The sequence below is a fragment of the Marmota monax genome, unplaced genomic scaffold, assembly GCF_021218885.2.
Source record: "Marmota monax isolate L192 unplaced genomic scaffold, Marmota_monax_Labrador192_F-V1.1 WCK01_AAM20220418_F8-fsc00005, whole genome shotgun sequence".
NCBI classification, from domain to species: domain Eukaryota; kingdom Metazoa; phylum Chordata; class Mammalia; order Rodentia; family Sciuridae; genus Marmota; species Marmota monax.
Window position 1 is genome coordinate 9,043,107 of NW_026692254.1, and position 22,312 is coordinate 9,065,418.

Sequence of the window (22,312 nt, forward strand, 5' to 3'; positions counted from 1 at the left end):
TGCGTACCCTCACCTGTGCCAATTGAGAGGAGGTTTCTGAGGCTGAAAAATGGGCCTCAGAGACTGGAGGACTCCCCTGCTGTTGCTGGTTGTGGTGGTGCTGGTAGCTGTACTCGGTCACTTTGAAAGGTGGGAGGGCTTCCAGAATGTGTCCATGAGCAAGAACAATAGGAACTCAACACTCAGCTTCTTCATTGATTCCTACAACAACGCCAGCAACGATACCTACTTATTTCGAGTACGAAAGCTAATTCGAAGTCAGATGCAGGTTTGTGCCTTGGTTTCTCCAGACATTTTCAGGGCCCCCATTCTTGTATTTGCCAACACATAGGCCTTCTGATGAGGCTCCCAAAAGAAGCCAAAGACAGTGACTCCAAGTGGGGAGCAGCTTCACTTGGAATGGGTGCCTTTTAGAGTTGTTTACCTTAGTCATGCTTTCAAAATACTGGTCTGAGGACTGGAGTCAACCCTCACTCCATTACTCTTGGTCAAAAGCAACATGTCCACTGAGGTTCCCTACTGCTCTTTCCAGAGGATAATAAATCAGGATGTTTCTGTTTTTTAGAAGCGTTTCATTTGGCAAATGCAAACATTCTACAGGTTTCTTCTTCCCCAAAGTAGTTTTTCAGTGTCTAGGGTTGTAGAATTTCAGATTGGGTTTTCTATGTTCTAGAATCACAGAAGTCTTTTTGAGACAGGAAAGGTGGGAGAGGTGGGAGATAGACTTCAATTACATTGCCTCCTGTTTACAAGGTTTTAATAATATATCAACTGAAAGATGATAAAGTAAAGGGAAGTTGTTTGAAAACCACTTTTATTGGTGTAACCTTCGCTCAAGTTCAGATGATAAATTATGTAACTTAGGACAAAGACAGTACGAGGTCTTAATTTAGCCAGATTGGGAAAAACTAATTGATTAAGGGAAAGATCTCTAGCCAGAGAGAAATGCAAGCATTTGGTAGAGGGAAGATTAGCCAGGCAGAAAGGCAGGGTGTTGTGGTGGGCAGTGTTAGTGTGATACACAGGCTGTCCTCTTACCACAGAGTCGACATTCCTATGGGTCCCTGTCAATTACATGCTTCTACCGCCAGATGGTAGTGTTCTCACTTAACTTGTTGTCTTGGATCTGTTTCCCAAGGATAAAACCAAGATTCCAAATCCTGACTTGTGAGATCAATCCATGATCAACAGTTAACTGTTAAAGAAGACTTTCTAAACAATCTTTCTGAACAAATTTCTAATGTCATTCAAAACGATAAGCGACAGAACAGATTTGCCTCTTGATAGCTGGGTGATCTTGGAGACAGGTCTCTGGGCAGATTTGATTGTGAATGCCCCTGACTATGAGTGTCCCAATACCTTACAGAGTATTATAGCAGGTTGGTATGAAGGGTTGCCTGAGTCTGAGCTCCAAGTATCCTTTCTGGTTTTGACACTTAGCTCTTCCCAACTGTGGGCTTTTGGTCAAGTGTCATCTCAACTCTGCCATTATCAGTTTCCTCACCTGCGAAGTGGGTCAGAATAAGAGGGAAATACTTAGCACAGTGTTGACATCTAATAGCACTTGTAAAAACATTTGCTGTTATTAAAACATTATTACAACATTTGCTGTTATTACAAAAATCAAGGATAAGGGGCTGTGGCTGTGGCTCAGTGGTAGAGAGCTCATCTAGTGCATGCAAAGCCCTGGGTTCGATCCTTAGCACCAACCACATAAAAATAAATAAGACAAAGGTAAAAAAAAATCAAGGCTAACTGAATCATACTTTGCACACTGGATTGTTAGTTAAATATATGACAAGAATTGTAATTTTTTCCTATATACAGAGAATATGATGGTCAGGGTGACAGTGTTTGGATCAGCCCTGCAAGAGGCCAACTCATAGTTGGAACTGCCCTTTGATGACCAGCAGAGGAGCATCTGTACCCTGGGGTGTTTCCAGTGAATGTTGGAGCTGGGGTCACAGTATTGCTTTAGGCTGATATACCTGAGGCCCTGCCCTGAAGTTTTCTAGCGGAGTCTTCCAGGAGCAGACTGGACATGCCTTGCTTCTACAACCCCAGAGAACATCAAGTTATTTCATTTGATTATACCACTGACATTTGGGAAAGAAAGTAGGGGACTCCTTGTAGCATTTTCCTTTACCAATTCAGAGCTCTCTAATAACCTGGGGAATCCAGCTCAGTTCCCAACAGGAAACAATAATCATGTAACTCTACAGGCCTCAATGTCTCATTTGCAAAGTGGATTAGAGTTTTTCTTCTGAGTGTGGGATCTCCCTGTCCACAAAGACCTTTCTTAACCATCCTCCCTTTAGTCTTCACAGGGTTAGACTTGATCATGAGTAAAAGAAGACAAAGGACAACCATAGGAAATGGCCGTGACTTTGCCTTCCCTGTAGCTCACATATTTACCACATTCTCTTCCTTCATTCTTGTATACCCCAGAAAAAAACAGATTCAGGGAGTTGGAAGGATCATCCAAGTTTAGAGATCTTAGGAGATAAAGCCAGATCTCCTGTCTTCTCTTCTCTGGCTCTCCCAACTCCATAGCTGCTCCAGAGTAATGTTCCAGATACTTTACTGAAATATTAAATAATTTATAATTTTAAAAAATTTAAAATGTATTTTGAATGCATTAAGTGAATTGCATGCTTCCCTTTAGTGCACATAACTAACTCCACAAGAAGGCATAATGGTTATTTGGACTCTGTAAGTGAAGGAAATGAGGCTGTTAAGTAACTTGCTCAAGGTCACAGAGTCAGTAAATGGGGAGTGCATGCCCCAAATCAATTTTGATTCTGAAATCCATTTTTAGCTATGTGCTAAACTCTCTCTCTCTCTTCACATTGACCAGGCAGGAAGGGGTGGTTAGGTAGGGAGGAAATGGCTGTAGGGACTGGGAGGACACAAATGAGACACTGGCTCTCTGCATTATGAAGATGGTATGTGACCACTCGGGAGTGGTTTGTGGTTGCTAGGCAACCTAGCTTGCTGCCACTTCCTTTGTCCTGAATATGGAGGGGAAACAGAAGATAAGCAATCTATAGTTGATCCAGGGGCCAGGAATTGGGGGCTCACCAGGAACCTTGGGTACTACTGAGACTTGTTAAGCCAAGAGGAAGAAAGGAGCTGAGTTTTGGATGGGTGAGCTATGGGAACAGGAATTGTGGCTCTGGGGATTCAATCCTAGTTCTATCCCTTCTTGGACAGTCTCAGTCATTGGATGTATAGAGTTAAAACTAACAGTTGCTTCTCATCAGCTGACAACAGGAGTGGAGTATTTGCTTACTGTGAAGATCAGCAGGACCAAATGTAAAAGGAATGAAACAAAAACTACTGACTGCCCCCTGCAAAAAAAGAAGCTGAAAAAGGTATGTGATGGGAGTCTTTTGAGAGGGACCTGAGATCAAAAAGGAGGTGGAATGAACATTTTATTTATTTATTACTTTTTAGTGCATTACAGTTATACATAATAGTGAGGTTCATTTTGACATATTCATCAATGCATATAACATAACTTGCTCTATCTCAATCCCCCAGTATTTCCTCTTTCCCTATCTTCATCCCTTCCCTGATCCCCTTCCTCTACTCTATTCTCTCCCTCTTATTTATTTATGTATTGTTGCATTATAGTTATATATACACAATTGGAATGCACTCTGATATATTCATACAGGGTCAACTTCATTTCTCAGTGCTTCCCTTTTCCTCTCCTCCCTCCTGGTTCCCTACTTCTACTGTACTTCTATTTTCATGAGATTCCTTTTTAAATTTCTTTTTTCTCTCTAGTTTCCATGTACAAGAGAAAATATTTGACTCTTGACTTTCTAAGTCTGGTTTATTCCACTTAGCACGATGTTCTCTAATTCCATTAATTTACTTGCAAATGACATAATTTTATTCTTCTTTATGGCTGAGCAGAACTCCATTATGCATGTATGTCTCATTTTCTTTATCCATTTGTCTATTAATGGGCACCTAGGTTGGTTCCATAGCTTGGCTATTGTGGATTATGCTTCTATAAATATTGGTGTGCATACATCACTACATTGTGCTGATTTTAGTTTGGAAATGAACATTTTGAAATGCACTCATTGGATGTTGGCAGCTTTTCCAGCTGTGAGGATTCTGCTGGTTAGGATGCAGCCCTGGGCACTGCCTAACACCTCCTGAGGCACCTGGAAGAGGGAGGAAGACTCTTTGATTAGGTAGTCTCTCTACTGGGCAGCATAGTTACGGGCCCAGGCCTTCTGTCGCCTGGCCTCCACTCCCACCTGCCTAGCCCTCTGCAGAAAGCAGTGTTTCCTTTTCCTTGGGGCCCTTGTTCAAGTCTGGATTCTTACTTTCCAAGTTGCTGAGGATTGTCCAATCTCTTCCTTGTCTTCCAAGTTATGCCTGTCCCTTTCTGCTTTTCCTGGTCCCTAAGTTCGTCCCTTCTTCAAGCTGGCAGATATGAGAATCTCTCCCTGTGCCTGGATGTAGATGTACGAGTGGAGGACAGGAACATTGTCATTGCCCCTTGCCATCATTCCTGGATCCTGCCGGGTTATGGGCTCCAGGTGCACCTGCTATGGGTCCCCAATGACTAGACTGGTGTCCCTCCCTCTTAGTGCCACTAGCTGACTGTAGACAGTTACTCCCTGGGCCCACCAGGGCCTGAGGGGCAGGAGCCGTTTATTTGCCCTTGAAAACTATTTCCTCTGTAGCTGATTGTATGTTTTTTTTCCCCTTCACAGACTTTGATTTGCCAATCTTTGATATACACGGTGCCTTGGGTGCAATATTACCAGCTCTGGAACAGCTCTTGTCTGGAGAAATGAGCTTTTGTGCAAATATCTTCGATGAGTCCTTTAATGGCTACACTGTGCACCAGCTGCTATAAAGTTCTAAAAGGCATTGTGTCCTTCACTGGGGTCTCACTACACCCACATGCATGCTCACTCACCCTTACTTTCAATGACACCCACATTAATACACCCACATACACACACAATCTCACTACTTGCAGACACATGGACATACTTGTACATATTCACACATACCTTCATATTCTCAGCCCTACACTCATATCTTCACTCATATGACTCACACATATTCAGTGGTCTTTAGGGTCTGGTGCAGTGGTCTTTGAGGGAACCTTGCCATTCTTGACCCCAGCCCACCTCTTCTGACTATTCTGGATTCAGGAACATCCCCGACATCTGTTCCAAGCATGGGGGAGCCCTGTGTTCTCCCTGTACACACACCACACCATGACTTACACTGCGTGTATGTCTCAGGTCCCCAGGAGCAAACTAGGTTGGGTGATTCATTAGAGGTCTCAGAGGACTAGTGTACAGTCATACTCAGGACAAAAAGCAAAACAAAATCATTAGAAAGAAAAGGTGCGTGCCTGGGTGAAGTCTACACAAACCAGGTGGAAGCTTGCAAAATCCTCTCCCAGTGCCATCACATGGGGACAGGCTTAATCCCCAGCATTGAGCTGTGATGACACTTATGAAATGTCATATCCCAGAGAAGCAGGTTAGAGATCAGTGCCCATGGTTTTTGTTGGGAACTGGTCCCAACCTCTGCGTGTGTCAAAATTCTAGACTCCCAGGAGAGTAGATGTTCAGCATAGACCTCATGGTCTATACAGACAGTCTGGACACATTGAGGCCCTCTGCTCAGGTAGGGAGAATTGGCATCATTGTGGGGGAACTGTTTACCCTTTATGTCTTCAGACTTTATCCAAAGTCAGCATCCTTTCTAAGAATGACAGTTCAGGGGTCTGGTTTACCTCTTTTTGGCACAAATCACTGAGCATCCAAAATTTGCAGTGGCCTATCTCAATGGGCTTCTCCCTCCTATAACTCTTGTAGAGAAGGTACATGCTAGACCCAACCTGGGGCTGAGAGCAAGCCAAGTGTACCACATGACTCTTTGGTCTTCTCTCCTGCCCCAGACACAGAGTATTACCAGAGAGGCCTAGGGGAGAAAAGGGGATGGAGGAAAAGAGGAAACGCTGGTGAAATCCTTGTGCAAAGGTCAGAAGCATCCTGCCATGCAAATCTAATGCCATGGGGGCAAACTGGGTGCCTCTCACAGGCCTGCTGCTCTCTCCATCTAATTCAATCATCGTAAGAAACCTATGAAATGGCTTTCCAAGGAGATTTCCTCCATGATGCAAATAAGGAACCTCAAAAAGCAACCTCTGTCTCGATTCTAACACCTTGCCTTGGTTGAGATAACTGATTAAATTTTTAGAGATTATTTATGCAGTATGTATTCTCTTGTTTTTGGTTTCTTTCATTCAATATATATTTTGCTGGTGTTTGTACTTATAGTTCACTTTCATTATGGGGTAGAATTCCATTACACAAACAAATCACAATTTATTTATTTTCTGATAATGAATTTTTGAGTAGTTTTCAACTTATAAGAATAATAGCTACTTGCAATAAACATACATGTATGTATGTATGGTGGGCATGTATACTTGTTTCTGTTAGTACGTGCCTATAAGTCGAACTGGTTATTATGAGGATGCATGTATATTCAACCTTTAGCAGTTTTTGCTCAATACCTGTTTGTAAAGTTTTTTCCTTGATTGCCTTTTTAATATTTCTTAGTGGTTGATTTAAGCCTCTAAGACCTATTTATTTTATATCTTTCATTTATATGGTTGGACTAATTGTTCCATTTCTATTTTTGTTTTATATAATTCTATATTGTCTCTCTATTCTTTTTATAATGTTTTACTAAACTTTATGACATTGATTTGAACATTCAAAAGTGAACTTTCGCTGCCCAACCTGCCCACCTTGCTTTTTATTATTGGCAGACAGGAAGGGTTGGGCATAAGCAGACCAATGTGAGGCAAAGGGCAAAGAGATACTGGGTATCCAGAAGCAGCATAGCAGGGCTCTCTGGGATGGCATGGGTCTGATATCTGGATTGTGGTGGTAGTTACACAAATGTACACATGTAACAAAATGACACACATACACTGTACTAATGTCAACTTCCTAGTTGTGATTTTTTTCTATTATATAAACTAAAACTACCAGGGATAACTAGATGAAGGGTCCAGGGAACTTTTCTGAATTATCTTTGTAATTTCCTATAAAAATACAATAAATGAGAAAAAATAGTTTAAAAAGAATCTTCAAATATGGGCTGAAAAATTCAAGAGATTAATGGGCATGAATGTCCCATCTCTTTTTTCTCCCCAAAGATAATAATCCCTGCCCTGGGGACAAAATAGCCAAAATACCTGAAGAACATTAGTTACTGATTAATATTAAATTATTATCACTGCTACTGCCTACTACTAGCTAGCATTCGTTTGAATACCTGCCTTGTGTTAGAACATGGTATTATGCAATTTATGTACATTATCATCTTTAATCTTTGTAACTGTTTCATGAGTAGGTCCTGCTTTTTTCAAACTTGCTGATATTTTAGGTTAGTATCATCCCAGATAGTTGGCAGAGGGGAATCTCACCTAGGACCCACATGAAACAGGGTCCTGAACCTTCCAGAATTTTGATAGAGACTAGAAGCTAAAGTTTCTGTTATGTGAGAGGTCCCAGCTATCCTGTTGTGGCTAGTATGCCTCACAGTTTACAATGCATATGTGCAAGGAACATTCTGCTGGTACTCTGCTGTATCCTTTCAGCCTTTCTCTCTCTGTGCATGCCAGGTCAACTTCCAAGTGCCAGCACCTGTACCCCTTTATCTGCAGGTACTCTCTGCTGTTTGCTGTGCTCTGGAGCAACCAGGCCAGAAATACTAGGGAATTAATGCCCTCTAGGAGCTACCCTCAACTAATACTGACTGGAACCATTGGATAATATCCCTATTCCTAACTTCCAACTCCCTTAGATGAATGTTCTGTGTTGTGTGTGTGTGTGTGTGTGTGCGTGTGTGTGTGTTTTAAGCCTTTTTCTAGAGGCTTGGGCATGAGATATTCCTTTCTACTGGATGTGAATGAGGACAAAGGTGATCCCACTGAGTTGCTGGCAGCTCTCCTGAGACCATGTGGAGGAAGTGGAGTGGGAGGAGCCTGCTGTCAATGTTTGAGGCCTTGAGTCAAATCATCCGGTGGGGGGGACATTTATACCCCACTGTTGTCCAGCCGTCATGAAAAGTGCTGTGATTTGAATATGGTTTGTTTCCTCCTAAACTTATATTGACATTTAATCACCATTGTGAGGTATTAAAAGGATCATTTGGGACCTTTGAGAGGTGGTTAGGGCTCTGCTCTCATGAATGGATTAATCCATACATGTGATTAATAGATTAATCCATTCACATGATTAAAGGAATAATTCATTCACATGGTAAATAGATTAGCGGGTTCATGAGTTAGTGGGTTATCTTGAGAGTGGCTCTGCTATAGAAGCCAGTTTGATAAGGGTCTCTTGTGTACTCCATAGCTTTCACCATGTGATACTGTATGCCACCTCCAGATGTTGCCAGTAGGGAGGTCATCACCAGATCATGTCCTTTGATCTTGGAACAGAAACACAAGTCAAAATTTGCCTTTAAAAAAAATAACATACCCAATCTATGATGTTGAAACATTAGCAACAGAAAACAGACTGAGACAGAAAGCACATCCCCTTTAAAATGGCATTGCTGATTTTTCCCTGCCTTGATCCTTCCTCTCCTGGCAGAATTAATCTGACAGTCTACGTGGGGAAAATAAAATAGGTCTTGTATCCCATTTCCTCTTCCAACAGGGAGCATATATTTTCCTTTGCTCCTACAGCAGGAATACTACAGAATTCATGGAAAGACCAGCTCTGATCCAGTGTTGCTGGTGTGTTGGGGCAGAAGTCTAATTATGGAGTTTGGTGTAGAAAGTACACTTACATGTGAAAATGAGGTACATCTATCTCTCAACCTAGAGCTAATCAATAACAAAAGTCTCATATTTCTTAATTGTGTTTTTTCTCCTTCTTTCACACATTTTTTGTTTGGTATTAGGGATTGAACCTAGGGGTTCTTAACCACTGAGCAACACCCCCAGCCCTTTTTTATTTTAAGACAGGGTCTTTCTAAGTTGCTTAGGGCCTTACTAGGTTGCTGAGGCTGGCTTTGAACTTGTGATTCTCCTGCCTCAGCCTTCTGAGCTGCTGGAATTATAGGCATGTGCTATTCTGCCTGGCTCTCTTTGTTTCGAATTTCAGGTGAGGACAGGGGTGCTCTTCACTAGGCTCCTCAGAGATTCCATTATGGGACACACTTGCAAATATCCCTGGGCTGTTTATTCAAGTTACTTGAAACATTTTCCCTTCTGTTTAATCTCCTTATCTTTTCCATCTTATTTTAATATCTAAAGACTCCTGCTTGATATAAGGCTGAAATTCTCTTGTCAGGCAAGGCAGAAGAAATTATTCATATTACTTCATTTGGACCCCAAAATTGTCCTGGTCCAGCAGACTCTCCACATCATATTATTAAGAGCTGAAGAATTTAAGAAAAAGAAAAAGAGAGTAGAGTCACAACCATGAAGACCATTAAAGGAAACAGGTTGACAAATATTTATTGTCTACTGAAGATTACTGTTGGTTTCTGGACCATTGAATACAGTGACTACAGATGTGTGCTCCAGGGCATTCAGATGTTGCTGCAGTTTTTGCCCAGAATTTTGTACGTTTCAGTCCAGGGTATAACAAACACTGAGAAGTAGCACTGGATTTTCTAAAACAAAAAAACAAAACCAGTACTTAAGGAGATTAACATGCAAAGTGAAATTTATATGCAAGGGAGAAAGAAGGGGATATAAGATATAAGGACAGGGAAAACAATACCACCTTGTCGGGTCTCATGACTAAACACTCAAGGTCACTCCAGGTGAACTGGGCTGCATGAAATAATCACACAGAGACAAATACCTTTTTATTTGGGTCCTGGGATGGCAAGAGAGAGAGGAGCACATGCTGAACCGTTTTATTGGGATGAAGCCATTCAAATGAGGCAAGGGGTAGGATTACAAGGGAACAAGTGAGTGTATCTCAACCCCTCTGGGTGCCGCCTACTCCTAGGGCCACTCCCAGGGCCACACCTTATTATCCGAAGAAGGAAAAAGCGTGAGTCAAGAGTCATGACACTACGGTGACAGACTACAGTGATCTTTCAGATCCCCGTGGTGCATCAGGACTTAAAGGTGTGTGCATTTGGAGTGGCTTTCCACACTGCCTCTCTAATCCAGATCTGTTTTTATATTCTTGATTTTAGTCATTTGATAGTCATATTGCTGGAATCATTTCAGAAAACATCCATTTATGATTAGATTTGAAGAATAAAAATGAAGTGTTTGCCCAGCCATTGTTCACCATAGGAACCACTGATTGTTTTTCCTTTTCATTTTTACTCGTGGTTTTTACTCTATACCTTCTCTTACTTGGCCTCCATTGATTCCCTTTCTTCCTTTTCTTCTCTCTCCCTCCCTTCCTTCCAACCATTTATATCCTTCCATTCATCTACTCATCTGTTTATCCATTCATTCATACAAACACTCTTGCAATTCCATTCAATGTCCATTCATTTTCCTTCCTTCCATCTATGCATCTAACTTCCTTCCTTTCACCCAATCCATCCATCTTGGTTTCCTTAATTTGTCCATCCATCTATGCATATCATTATTTTCTCCTTGCTTTCTTTTTATCGTTTCCCAAGTTTCTCTTATTTTTTACTCCATTTTTATTCCATAATGAAAATCAATATTTTAAATATATTTTGCATATGATTGATTATTATTTTTTGGGAGGTCTGATTCTGTTTTTCCTGCTTTTCACTTGGAAGCCTAGAATGTAAAGGGTGAGGCTTACTTTTACATTTTTCTTAAAATAGAACTCAGCATACTAACTCCACCAATTCAGTCTCTCTAGTAAGAAAGTTTAATTTTTAAAAATTTGACTTTACTGTTAGATTAAATTATTCTTTACAGAAATTTTATGATCTTCCCCAGGGAAGAACCAAAGAAGACTTCTTTGCTAGATTTTGAAGAATTATACATGCAGAGCATGAGAAGGGAATCCAGGGATGGACACATTTCTGTGTTGAGAAACCTCAGACTATTATAACTAGGGTGACCACATAATTTATGAATCAAGCAAGGCCATGATATAAGCAAAAGGATATGCTATTAAATGATTATATTAAAAAGTTGTCATAAGTCAGGACTCTTCTAGGCAAGGAGGGATATACAATTATCCTAGATTTAATTTTTTTGGATGAGTAAGAGATCTGGAAGACTTCTGAGACAAACTTCCAGGTCTTTCTGTACAGAGAACTGACCCTAACTCTGCACACAGTAGTGATGGTGTGGGCCAGTGTCTGCCCAGCCTCCTTCAGGTAAACAGTGCTAAGCAGGAATGAATCATGCTGATGACTGAGCAGACTTTGGGGCAGGAGGCCACGCAGCATATCATACACACATGGGCTCATTCTCCCCAACCCAGCTCTGCCACTGGCCGAATTATTTTCAACTTGTTTTTTGGTCTTATGGTTTCCAAACACTGTTGGTTGAAAGGAAGAAGGACAGGAGCTCAGGAATTTCACATTCTTGGTGTGCTGATGTTTAGATATTCAGCAAGCGCTGGGTTCCTCTGGCTGCTAGAGTTTTACTAATAATTTGACTGTTTCCTATCCCCCTGCAACTTAGTCATCTCTACGGCTCCTCTGGACCACTTCAGCCTCTTTATAATCCTTTCAGCAACCAAAGAGTGATACCTTGGTCATTCCCATCTTTGCTTTTTCTCACTGAGAAAGAAGGTATTATTCATGCATTATTTTCAAGCAAGCTTGAATGAATTTTTTTATATATTTATTTTTTAGCTTTAGGTGGACACAATATCTTTATTTTTATGTGGTACTGAGGATCGAACCCAGTGCCTCACGCATGCCAGGCTAGCGCGCTACTACTTGAGCCATATCCCCAGCCCCTCAAGAAAGCTTGAATGAATCCTAAATAGTTCTGTCCCAACCTCATCATACAGAAAAAAATAACCTACTGAAAATGAATTCTCTCTATGTGAATGTGTTTTACCAAGTACCTTGAAAAGTTTCCCATTTTGAATTTCACAGTTGCCCATCTTTGGCTTCAGGCAGACAGTTCTCTGCATCTCCACATGTGCAAGGATCTCCATATGGTCGGTTATCTGTGGGCATCAAGAGACAAGGAGATGCAGAACAACCTCTTCTCCCTTCTCTGCTGTTTCTGCGTGCAGACATTCATTTATACTTTGCCTGAGGGCAAAGACCCAGTCCTAGACTGATTGATGGTCTCTTCTTGTGTGATGCCTTGCCTCTTTTTGTCATTCAAAGAGAATACACCAGAAGCCACAAGAAACACTATGTTTCTTGCTTCATAAGCAAACTCCCCCATTGTATAATAGAAGTGATGCAAAGGGTTCAAGGCAGAAATCTGTAAAGTTTTTCTGGTAAAGGATAGATTGTAAACATTTTAGGCTTTGTGAACTATCTAGTCTCTGCTACAACTTGTCAGTTGTGCCATGGAAGCATTACCATAGCCATAGGTGGTATATATGTGTAGGTTTGGCTGGGCTTCAAAGCAACTCTATTTACAAATGCAGGCAGCAGGAGATTTGGCCCTTGGTGTATAAGTTGTTGACCACTGATTATTTTTTTTTAGTATCTTTAAAGAACAACTTCATTCATTCTAGAGAATGTATATTTCTTTTAAAATGCCTGCTTCACGAGAATATACTGCATATACAACCAGAGATATGAAAAATTGTGTTCTATCTGTGTAATAAGAATTGTAATGCATTCTGCTGTTATTTATAAATAAAAAATAAAAAATTAAAAGATTAATGTGGATGAAGATTGAAACATTAGAATTATTCTGAAAGAACAAGCAATAATTGTTTTGCATTATCAAGTACCATCTATTGGCCCCATTTATACCTAAATTTGGAGAAGGATCTCAGTGAGAAATAAAAAATTATATTTAAAAAAAAATGCCTGCTTCATGCGGCACTAGATTTCACTGGAGTAGGACACACCCTGTAATATCAGTGGGTCCCTGGAGGTTGGGTGTGGTGAGGAGAGGATGGAAGCCACTCACTGACCTTCTTCTGGATCTTTAGGACTCGAAGGATCCTGAAGTTGTACGTGTCATCACTTTGCTTGTTGTATTCATTGTTGATGTACTTTAATGTGTCTTCTACGAAGTTTTCCACTGCAGATGCTTCATGGATACTTATCAAGGATTTCTTTACTTGGTAGGTGAAGGCCACCAGGGACATTAGAATGGCCAGCAGGAGCTTCAGAGACTGCCAGAGTCTGGCCATCCTCCTTTAGCTAGATAGGAACAGGAAAAGCCCACTCCTATCCCTCCCAGGAGCCAGCTGTATCAGACTGGCAGCCCCATCTACCCTGGCTGGATTTAAAAGCAACCCATAGTGAACACCCACACTTCACCTCTCCTCCTCCTTTCTCTTGCCTGCTCTGGGAAGAGTGCAATGATTGACAAGCTCACTCCACTTTCTGTCATTCTTTTCTTATAAGCTCTTGTTTTACACACACACACACACACACACACACATTCTTTTTTGCAGCTGCTTCCTCAGCAATACACACTTTTCTGTGGACTTAGTACAATCTTAATGGAAGCCAGGCCAGGAGCCTCTGTCCCCTGAGCTCACTTGAGCATGTTCTGTAGGAAGTCTGGGGTACAGGAAATTATTAAGACATGAGGGTATTGGATTCCAGGAAGCAAGTCAACACCAGGTGGGCCTGGGAAGTAGGAGTCCCTGAAGGTAAGGTCTGTACAGAAAGCATTCTCCAAAGAACAAAGGAATAGGTGACCAGACAGAAGAATGTGAAGTCAGAAAGGCTTACCTGTGAGGCCAATGGCACCTGTCCCCAAATCCATGTTTTGGAGGAGGATGGGGCGAGAAAGAGACCAAGGGAGAGGTTCTATATTCTCAGGTGAGAGATGCAAAAAGCTTTCTAGCTGGAAACTGCTCTCAGCAAGATAAGACCACATGGGAACCCCAAGCTTGGTGTCCAAGTGGAGAAGGAAGAAGTCTTGTAGGAGAAGGCTGGCACTCATGTCACTGGCCCTCAGTGCAGGAGCCAGCTGGATGCACTGGTAGGTATTACTACTAAGAAAGCCTTTTGAGGTATTATTTGGAAGGATATAATTCAATGATGTGTAGTGATGTTTCCTTCCTGTGTGTGGGAACCCAGGGGAGAATGTGGGTGAGTATAGGGAAGACCTACCTGGGAGGATAGGATGCCTGTTCCAAGTGTTGTTCTTAATGATCAGCTAGGTTTTCCCGTGGGTGGAAGGCCCCATGACAAGGAAAGAGCATCTCTCTCCTAACACCTCCCACCTAGCCTTCCTTGCAGACACATATAGTATTCATCCACTTATCCACATTGATGCTAACACAGACACATGCCTGTCCACAGGCATGCCACAGACAGGCACGTGTGTCTACACTCCTGTTCCACATACACACCTACACTCAAACCAGCACACACATACAAGCGCATATCTACACTCAGACTTGTGCACCTATACCCTTGCTCCACATACATATCTAAACTCACACTGACACACCCACACAGACATGCCCCATGTACACACCCACACTGACATACACAAGCATAAAAGATACACGGAGACACTCAACCACCTCAATCCCACTGTAATAGGTGAAAGGATCTTTGAATTAAAGACAAAGGAGAGATGGTATCTTAGAGTGGATTTAATTTGCATTTCTCTGATTGCTAGAGATGTTGAGCACTTTTTTCGTGTATTTGTTGATTGATTGTATATCCTCCTCTGAGAAGTGTCTGTTCAGGTCCTTGGCCCATTTGTTGATTCGGTTATTTGTTTTCTTGTTGTTTAATTTTTTGAGTTCTTTGTATACTCTGGAGATTAGAGCTCTATCTGAAGTGTGAGGGGTAAAAATTTGTTCCCAGGATGTAGGCTCCCTATTTACCTCTCTTATTGTTTCTCTTGCTGAGAAAAAAGGAGATGGAGAAAGGGCTGAGGACAAGAAATACCCTTCCAGGGTACACCCTCAGTGATCTATTTCCTTCAATTATGCCACATGCCTACGGTTTCCTTCACCTCCCATTTAGCTCTCAATGGATTAATCCCCTGATGAGGTCAGAGCGCTCATGTTCCATTCAATTCCCGAAAGCCGTATCTCTGAACATTGCTGCTCTGGGGGATATTCCAGATCCAAACCATGATATCATCTGACCAAGAAATAAGTAAAATAATAGTTGAGACATAGAAGGTTTCATTCTATGAAGAGCTGACTTGGTTGGGAAGAGTCACATTTTCCTTATTTGCTATTGGGAATAGGCAAATGATGAGTGGAGCCCCTGCAGCTGTATTGGAAGAAGAAATAAACTAAGGACAGAGACTAGCTCTGAGAATGGAACAGCAGAAAGATGAAAGGAACTTGGTGCCTTGTGCCCTCATCAATTTTTGGAGTCTCCATTCCAAGCCTATATTGCTATCCTAACTTCTTTTATAGAAGAAAATGAACTCTTGTATGTTTAAGTCACTTTATTTTTGGCTTCTGATTCTCATGGGCTCATATGACCAACACATGATGAGATTATTGTAAGGTGTTCTAAACAATATTTACGAAATTTTGTCTTCTAGGATGTCATGGCAGAGACACATTCATTAATTCTCTCTTGCAGAGTTGCTACAAGATCGGAAATAGCATATGTAAGCATCCAGCATTGGTATTTCATCATGGTTTTAACATTTGTCTAATTGGTAATGATGTGAAATTTATTGCCTATTAGTCAATGGTCACTTTATGATTTTTTTCTATTTATACATTTTTGTTAAAGTGTCTGTTTTTGCCTTTTGACCATTTATTAATTGTTTTTTAAGTGTTGAGTTTTGAAGATTATTTATATATTCTCTGGACACAAATTTTCTCTGGATATGGGATTTGAAAGTGTTTTCTCATGGATGGAACTTGAGAGCATTATATTAAGCAGAATAAACAGACTCAAAGTCAAGGGTTGTATGTGGAAGTAGAGAGAAAATAGAAGAGAGAAAGATTTTATATATATATATATATATATATATATATATATATATATATATATATATAGAGAGAGAGAGAGAGAGAGAGAGAGAGAGAGAGATCTCATGAAAATAGAAGGGAGACCAGTAGAATAGAAGAAGGGGAAAGGAGAGGGAGGAGGAGGAGAAATGGGAGATGAAGGAGAATGAAATTGACCAACTCACATACACATGTTACATACAAACATGCAACAATGAGCCCCAAGATTATGTATAATTATAATGCACCAATTAAAAAAGGAAAAGAAAGTATTTTCTTCCAGGTTATAACTTGTCTTTTCATTTAGCAGTATTTTCATTAGAGTAAGGATTGTGGTTTTGGTGTCGTGTTTGAAAACTTTTTGCCTAGCCTTGATTCATGAATCTTTTGTTCTAAAACTTTTATCATGTACCATTTTTTGCCTGTCGTTCCATTTGGTGTTAATTTTTGCATAAGTTTTGAAGTTGAGTATGCAGCTCATTTCTATTGTGTGTGGAAGCTCACTTGTTTCAACATCATTAGTTGAAAAGACTATTCTTTCTGTATTGAATCATTATTTCAATAATGTCAAGTATCAGATGGGTCTGCTTTATTTTGTTTTGACTATTCTATTTTGTCCTATATATGATCTATCATTTTTGTTTTTGGTGTTTTCATGGAAATGGCTCAAAATCTTTCATGTATTTCAATTCAATAATTCTGATATTAGAAATTGGCCATTAGTAATAATTCAACACATTTTATATATATATTTATTTATTTTTCACACACACACACACACACAAACACACACCAGGAGAAAGAGTGGGAGGGAGAGAGGGAGGGAGGGAGAGAGTGATCATTGCAACATACATTTGCAAAGATTTGGAAATAACATATATATGTTCAACAACAAGGACATAAAATAGCATATTTTTATGCCTTGATACCATGCAATATTATACAACATAAGATAGAATTATAAATAATTTTCAACTTTAGGAAAATGCTTGTTTCCTAAGGTTAAGTTATGCACAAATCAGAACACAAGTTGGAAAAAATACAGTCCATGAGATGGCACCACACTGAGCTGCTAGGAAGGCCTGCTATCTGCTCCAGTGAGTCATGCCCCAGCATTAAGAGAGACACCAATGGAAATGGAAGGGAGCCCCTCATTGTTATACAAAATTACATATAAGAGGAAGTGAGGGGAAAGGGAAAAAAAACAAGGGGGAGAAATGAATTACAGTAGATGGGGTAGAGAGAGAAGATGGGAGGGGAGAGGAGGGGAGGGGGGATAGTAGAGAATAGGAAAGGCAGCAGTACACAACAGACACTAGTATGGCAATATGGAAAACAGTGGATGTGTAACCGATGTGATTCTGCAATCTGTATACGGGGTAAAAATGGGAGTTCATAACCCACTTGAATCAAATGTATGAAATATGATATGTCAAGAATTATGTAATGTTTTGAACAACTAATAATAAAAATTAAAAAAAAAGAGAGAGACACGAAGTTCTTGGGCCAGATGCTAACTGCCACCATGCAATCCTTATAGCCACCCCAAGGACTGCCTGATGGCACATTGCCAGCTGCCCTGACATTACCACTTTGATCTTCCTGGGAAGCCACCACTGCTCAGGGAATTGCCTCTCAAACTGCTACTATGGAGGGCCCATACCTTGTCCTGAATGCTGAATAGTTAAATTATTTAAAACTTTTGTTTGATTATCCCCCCTTTCACAAAAGAGACTTCTAGGATCAATCCCATTATACCTCACACCCCCATTTCCTTTATGACTTACCATGATCTGATGGATGCTTATCCTCTTACACCTTTGTCAAATACCTAATTGCACCCAATTGTCTAACCTCTTCATCTTCTCCAGTTCACCATCTTTCATGAGCAAAATCCCTTATTATCTCCACTAGTATTCTGAAAGTTCTCTTCCCTTTCTTGATCTAACTGAAACTTGGCTGGCCCTGTAGAACAAGCTTAAACTTTGATAACTAAAATTTTTCCAGAGGCCATTGATTTAGATCAGGCTCTTGCACTAAGCACCAACACACCAATCCTATATGGAGTTTTATCACAGATGTGTTTTCTCTTTGTATTGGGAGAGGGTTGGTTCAGTTGTCCTATTCTGGGGAATTACCATCCTGAGGATAGGGCCAAGCCCATAGGTTCAGAACAGAAAACACTGTAGAGACTCAGCCCTTTACTGCTCACATCCCTGTTTAATGTGCATGGCAGACCTGAGGGTGCTCCAAAAAGACCGTGACTTTGCTTGAGGCTTTCTCTGGCCACAAGGCTTGTTTGCCCACATGGAATAGGCCAAAGGTGCCAGTAATTTATTTTATATACCTATAAGCATCCTCTACAGGCAAGAACACGGGAATCAGCATCCCAGCCTCTGTGCAGTTCAGGTGGGCCACCTCCAGAGCAGGTACTCCACACAGTCTCCTTGGGCTCCCCATTGGGAAAGAGCTCCAGGTCCCCAGAGTCGCCTGCTCATTAACACACCCTGAGTGGGTTTTCTTCCTCTCATTGTACTTCCTGCGCACTTTCTGTTGACAGAGCATGGAGCCTTCATGGGCCGGACGCTAGGCCAAGTTTTGTGCTCCCTTCTGATGGCCCTGAGGGACTTTGATAAAGCCAGAAGCACCACATGGAGCAATGCCTCTGCATTCTCCTTGTATCTCAGCCTTCTAATCTGCAAAGAAATGACCTTCGTCTGGATTGAAGATATTTGCAGCTGCAATAATGTGTAATTCTTTCTCTGAAGAAACAAGATATTTTCCTATTGCTGAATGTGCAGAGCTGGGTCACAGTACTATAACCTGGACATATCTGTGCCTGCATTTGATGTCCTGCTGGATCACCTCCTTGCCTCTCTTACTCAACTCCAAATGCTGAGGAGACTGCTGTATCCCAGCACTGCAGCACTGCTAAATTTTTTTTTTTTTGGAAGTACTGGATTGAACTGAGGGGTGCTCTACCACTGAGCTACATCTCAAGATCTTTTTATTTTTTTATTTTAAGACAGGGTTTTGCTAAGTTGTGGAGGCTGAACTTGAGCTCATGATCCTCTTGCCTCAGTCACACTTCTTGGGATTCTAAGCATGTGCTTGGAACACTGCTGAGTATCATCATCATCATTATTATTTTTTTTGAGAGAGAGAGAGAATTTTTTAATATTTATTTTTTAGTTTTCGGTGGACACAATATCTTTATTTTATTTTTATGTGGTGCTGAGGATCGAACCCAGCGCCCCGCGCATGCCAGGCAAGCGCGCTACCACTTGAGCCACATCCCCAGCCCCCTGAGTTTTTAAATGTAAGTTTTATTTTAAAAGAATCTCAAACTTGCAGAAATATAATGACAATGTAAAGAGCTTTTCCCTCTGAAACTTCATGGGGGAAAGAACCTTTTCTAGTTTACTAATAAAAGGACACAAAGTCACCTGTTAATTTGGCCTTCTTCCATGAAGAATACCTTCTCAGTCTTTCCTTGATACCTTTGAAAGGTTATTATATTCTAGGATCTCCTTGAATTTGTATTTGTCTAATGCACATATGAGGAAGGCATCCTGGTACAAGTGATATCCCATAACAGAAGCAGGTTCTTGATTCTCTCTTGGTTTGAGTTCCTTGGCCTCAGTAAGTGGACACATTCCACATCTACTGGAAGCCCAGTTTCGGGTTATTTTTCTCTGCAGACCTCCAATTGCTTTGTTCTCCTTCCTGAGAACTAGTTAAGCTTGATAAAAGGAACCTCTGTTTACTGGGTGCTGTGCCAACTGTTTAGTCCCTCCCAACTTCTGAAGTAGTAACAATTAGAACTTTGAGAACTAAGGGACAGAAGTGTCCCTGAAATGAACACATTTATCCATCAGTTTATAATTCAGGGGCATCGTTGAAAGTGTGGGATGGGACAGGGGACGAGAGACCCATGAGACTTGATATGAGTTCCTTGGCCATTTGGATTCCAGGAACGACTATAATTGGCAATTCTGTTTCCTAGCACCCACCTTCCCTTCCAGTAAATTTCCTTGAGCCACTCATAAAAGAATTTTGCCAGATGCCAGAAAGAAAATTCCTGTTTTTTCAAATGATGAAATATGTACATTGATGCTTGATCCTGTTTCTGATTTATGGATGCATTAATCATTTATGGGTGAATGAGTGAAGAAAAGCTGTTTTTTTTTTTTTAATCCACAACTTTTTTTCAGAGCACTCAAAAGGAAGATATAGCCTAATACCAGATAGCAACTCTATTGTGTTCTTCTTGGTTTCTTCCCTGGCTAAATGATGATGTCAAATGCCATACAAGAATCAGGCACCTGGACAGAGGTATTCTGAGAAGGCTGAACTCTGCCAAAGCTCAGTGGGCAGAGAAACTCTTTCCAGAGAGGCTACCATTAGCCCCTACTGTTCCTGGACAACACAAAGCTTTAGAAAGAGGCAGCTACCCTCAAAACATCTGGGAGACCAGAGTAGACCAAGAAGGTCAGGAACGGGCTGTATTTGGTGAAGGACATTTTTTCCTTTGGTCTCTCCTACCCCTTCACTGCCAGACTGAGCAGCAGAGGACAATGCCAAAAGATGTTATAAGTATTTGAAGTTTGCCCTTCAAACCAGGGGCTTCTCTGTTGTGATTCTGAATTCTCCTGAGCCCTTTTGTGGTAAAATACAAGTAGCATAAAATTTGTCATTTTAATAATTTTTAAGTATAGTTCAGTGGTATTAAACACACTCTCATTGTTGTGCAATCACCTCACCATCCAACTCCAGAACTTTTTCATCATCTCCAGTGGAAACTCTATACACATTAAACTATAACTCCCCATTTCTCTGCCCCCAAATCAGCCCCTGGCAGCCACCATTCTACTCTCTGTGTCTGTGAGTTTAACTGCTCTAGGTACTCATATAAGTTAAAGCGTTAAGTACTTATCTTTTTGTGACTGGCATATTTTACTTAGTATAAATCCTTTAGGTTCATCCACAATGTAGCATGTATCACAGTTTCCTTCCTTTTTAAGTCTGAATGGTATTCCATTATACATAAATGTTGCATTTTGTTGATACTTTCATTGATTGATAGACATTTGGGCTGCTTGCAACTCTTGGCTATTGTAAATAAAGCTGCTATTAACATAAGTATACAAAAATATTTTCAATTATGAACCTCCCTGACAATGAAGCCAAACCCGGGAGAACTTCTGGGAGTTCCCACAAATCCCCCAGGGACCTTAACCAGGAAAGCCTCTGCTTTGCCCTTGAAGCTCCAAAAGATCTAGCCACATAATCCTGTCCCTGGGGTCCTGGACAGTCATTTGATTGACAAAAAATCTTTTGTCAGGACCAACCTCAGAAGCAGCAGCTCAATTCAGCATGCTCTGATCTCCTTGATGCTTAAATCCTCTGACCTTCAGTTGAAGGTCAACTTAAGTTGACCTGAGGACCCAGCCTGGTGTCCATGGTGAGAACTCTGGTTGCAGACATTAATCACTGCCCCTGGGAGAGACATCATGGTGATGGACACTTGCCTGATGTGGAACAGTCTTCTCTCTCTCCTGCCTGACTCAGAGAAACACCTGGAGGGGCAGAAAGGAGAGAGTGGGAGGGTACTGGGGGTAATAATGGAGATAAAAGGCTGTGATTTTCAGGGCATTTTAATTTTTTGCTTTAACTGAGGGGATTAAAAGTAGACAAAAACTTGCACCTGCCAAGAAAGAAAGTCTGGGGTAAGTATCCCATGATTTCAGCTTAAATCATCAAAGGTCAAATCCTAGGAGTAAAAATGAACTAGAAATAGACCACTTTAAGAAGCCCAGCTTTGATGTTTCAAATAAATAAAAGAGAATAATTCAAAAACCTAGAATTCTTTTAAAATTGATTTTTAAAAAATAAATGACAGTGGAATGCATTACAATTCATATTACAATATAGAGCACAATGTTGACACCAATTCGTATTTTCATTCATATTCTTTGGATAATGATGTCCATCACATTCCACCATCATTGCTAACCCCTGCCCCCTCCCTTACCTCTCCCTTACCCTCCCACCCCTCTGCCCTATCTAGAGTTCGGCTATTCTTGTGATGCTCCCCCTCCCTACCCCACTATGAGTCAGCCTCCTTATATCAGAGAAAATGTTCGGCATTTGTTTTTTTCTGGGATTGGCTAACTTCACTTAGCATTATCTTCTCCAACTCCATTCATTTACCTGAAGATGCCATGATTTTATTCTCTTTTATT

General features: G+C 40.9%; 2 protein-coding genes across 4 annotated transcripts; one reads left to right on the plus strand and one right to left on the minus strand.

The window, feature by feature from the left end:
- The first annotated feature begins 49 nt into the window (after nt 1-49).
- On the plus strand, nt 50-21,826 carry Cstl1 (cystatin like 1). 3 transcript variants are annotated; one of them, XM_046439501.2, is made up of 3 exons: nt 50-268; nt 3,264-3,374; nt 4,740-6,281. In XM_046439501.2, the coding sequence occupies exons 1-3, from the start codon at nt 50-52 to the stop codon at nt 4,821-4,823; spliced, it is 414 nt and encodes a 137-aa protein (XP_046295457.1). In that variant the 3' UTR covers nt 4,824-6,281. The 3 variants fall into 3 exon arrangements, 1 of the variants encoding a protein (XP_046295457.1); XR_006850738.2 differs by lacking the exons at nt 50-268; nt 4,740-6,281 and adding exons at nt 2,992-3,147; nt 18,628-21,826; XR_009226028.1 differs by lacking the exon at nt 50-268 and adding an exon at nt 2,992-3,147 and having other exon boundaries at nt 4,740-4,763.
- On the minus strand, nt 9,610-13,310 carry Cst11 (cystatin 11). The gene is made up of 3 exons (XM_046434291.1): nt 13,089-13,310; nt 12,051-12,155; nt 9,610-9,693 (listed from the first exon to the last, which is right to left on the minus strand). Exons 1-3 carry the CDS (start codon nt 13,308-13,310, stop codon nt 9,610-9,612), a joined length of 411 nt encoding a protein of 136 aa, XP_046290247.1.
- Nucleotides 21,827-22,312: the final 486 nt, after the last annotated feature.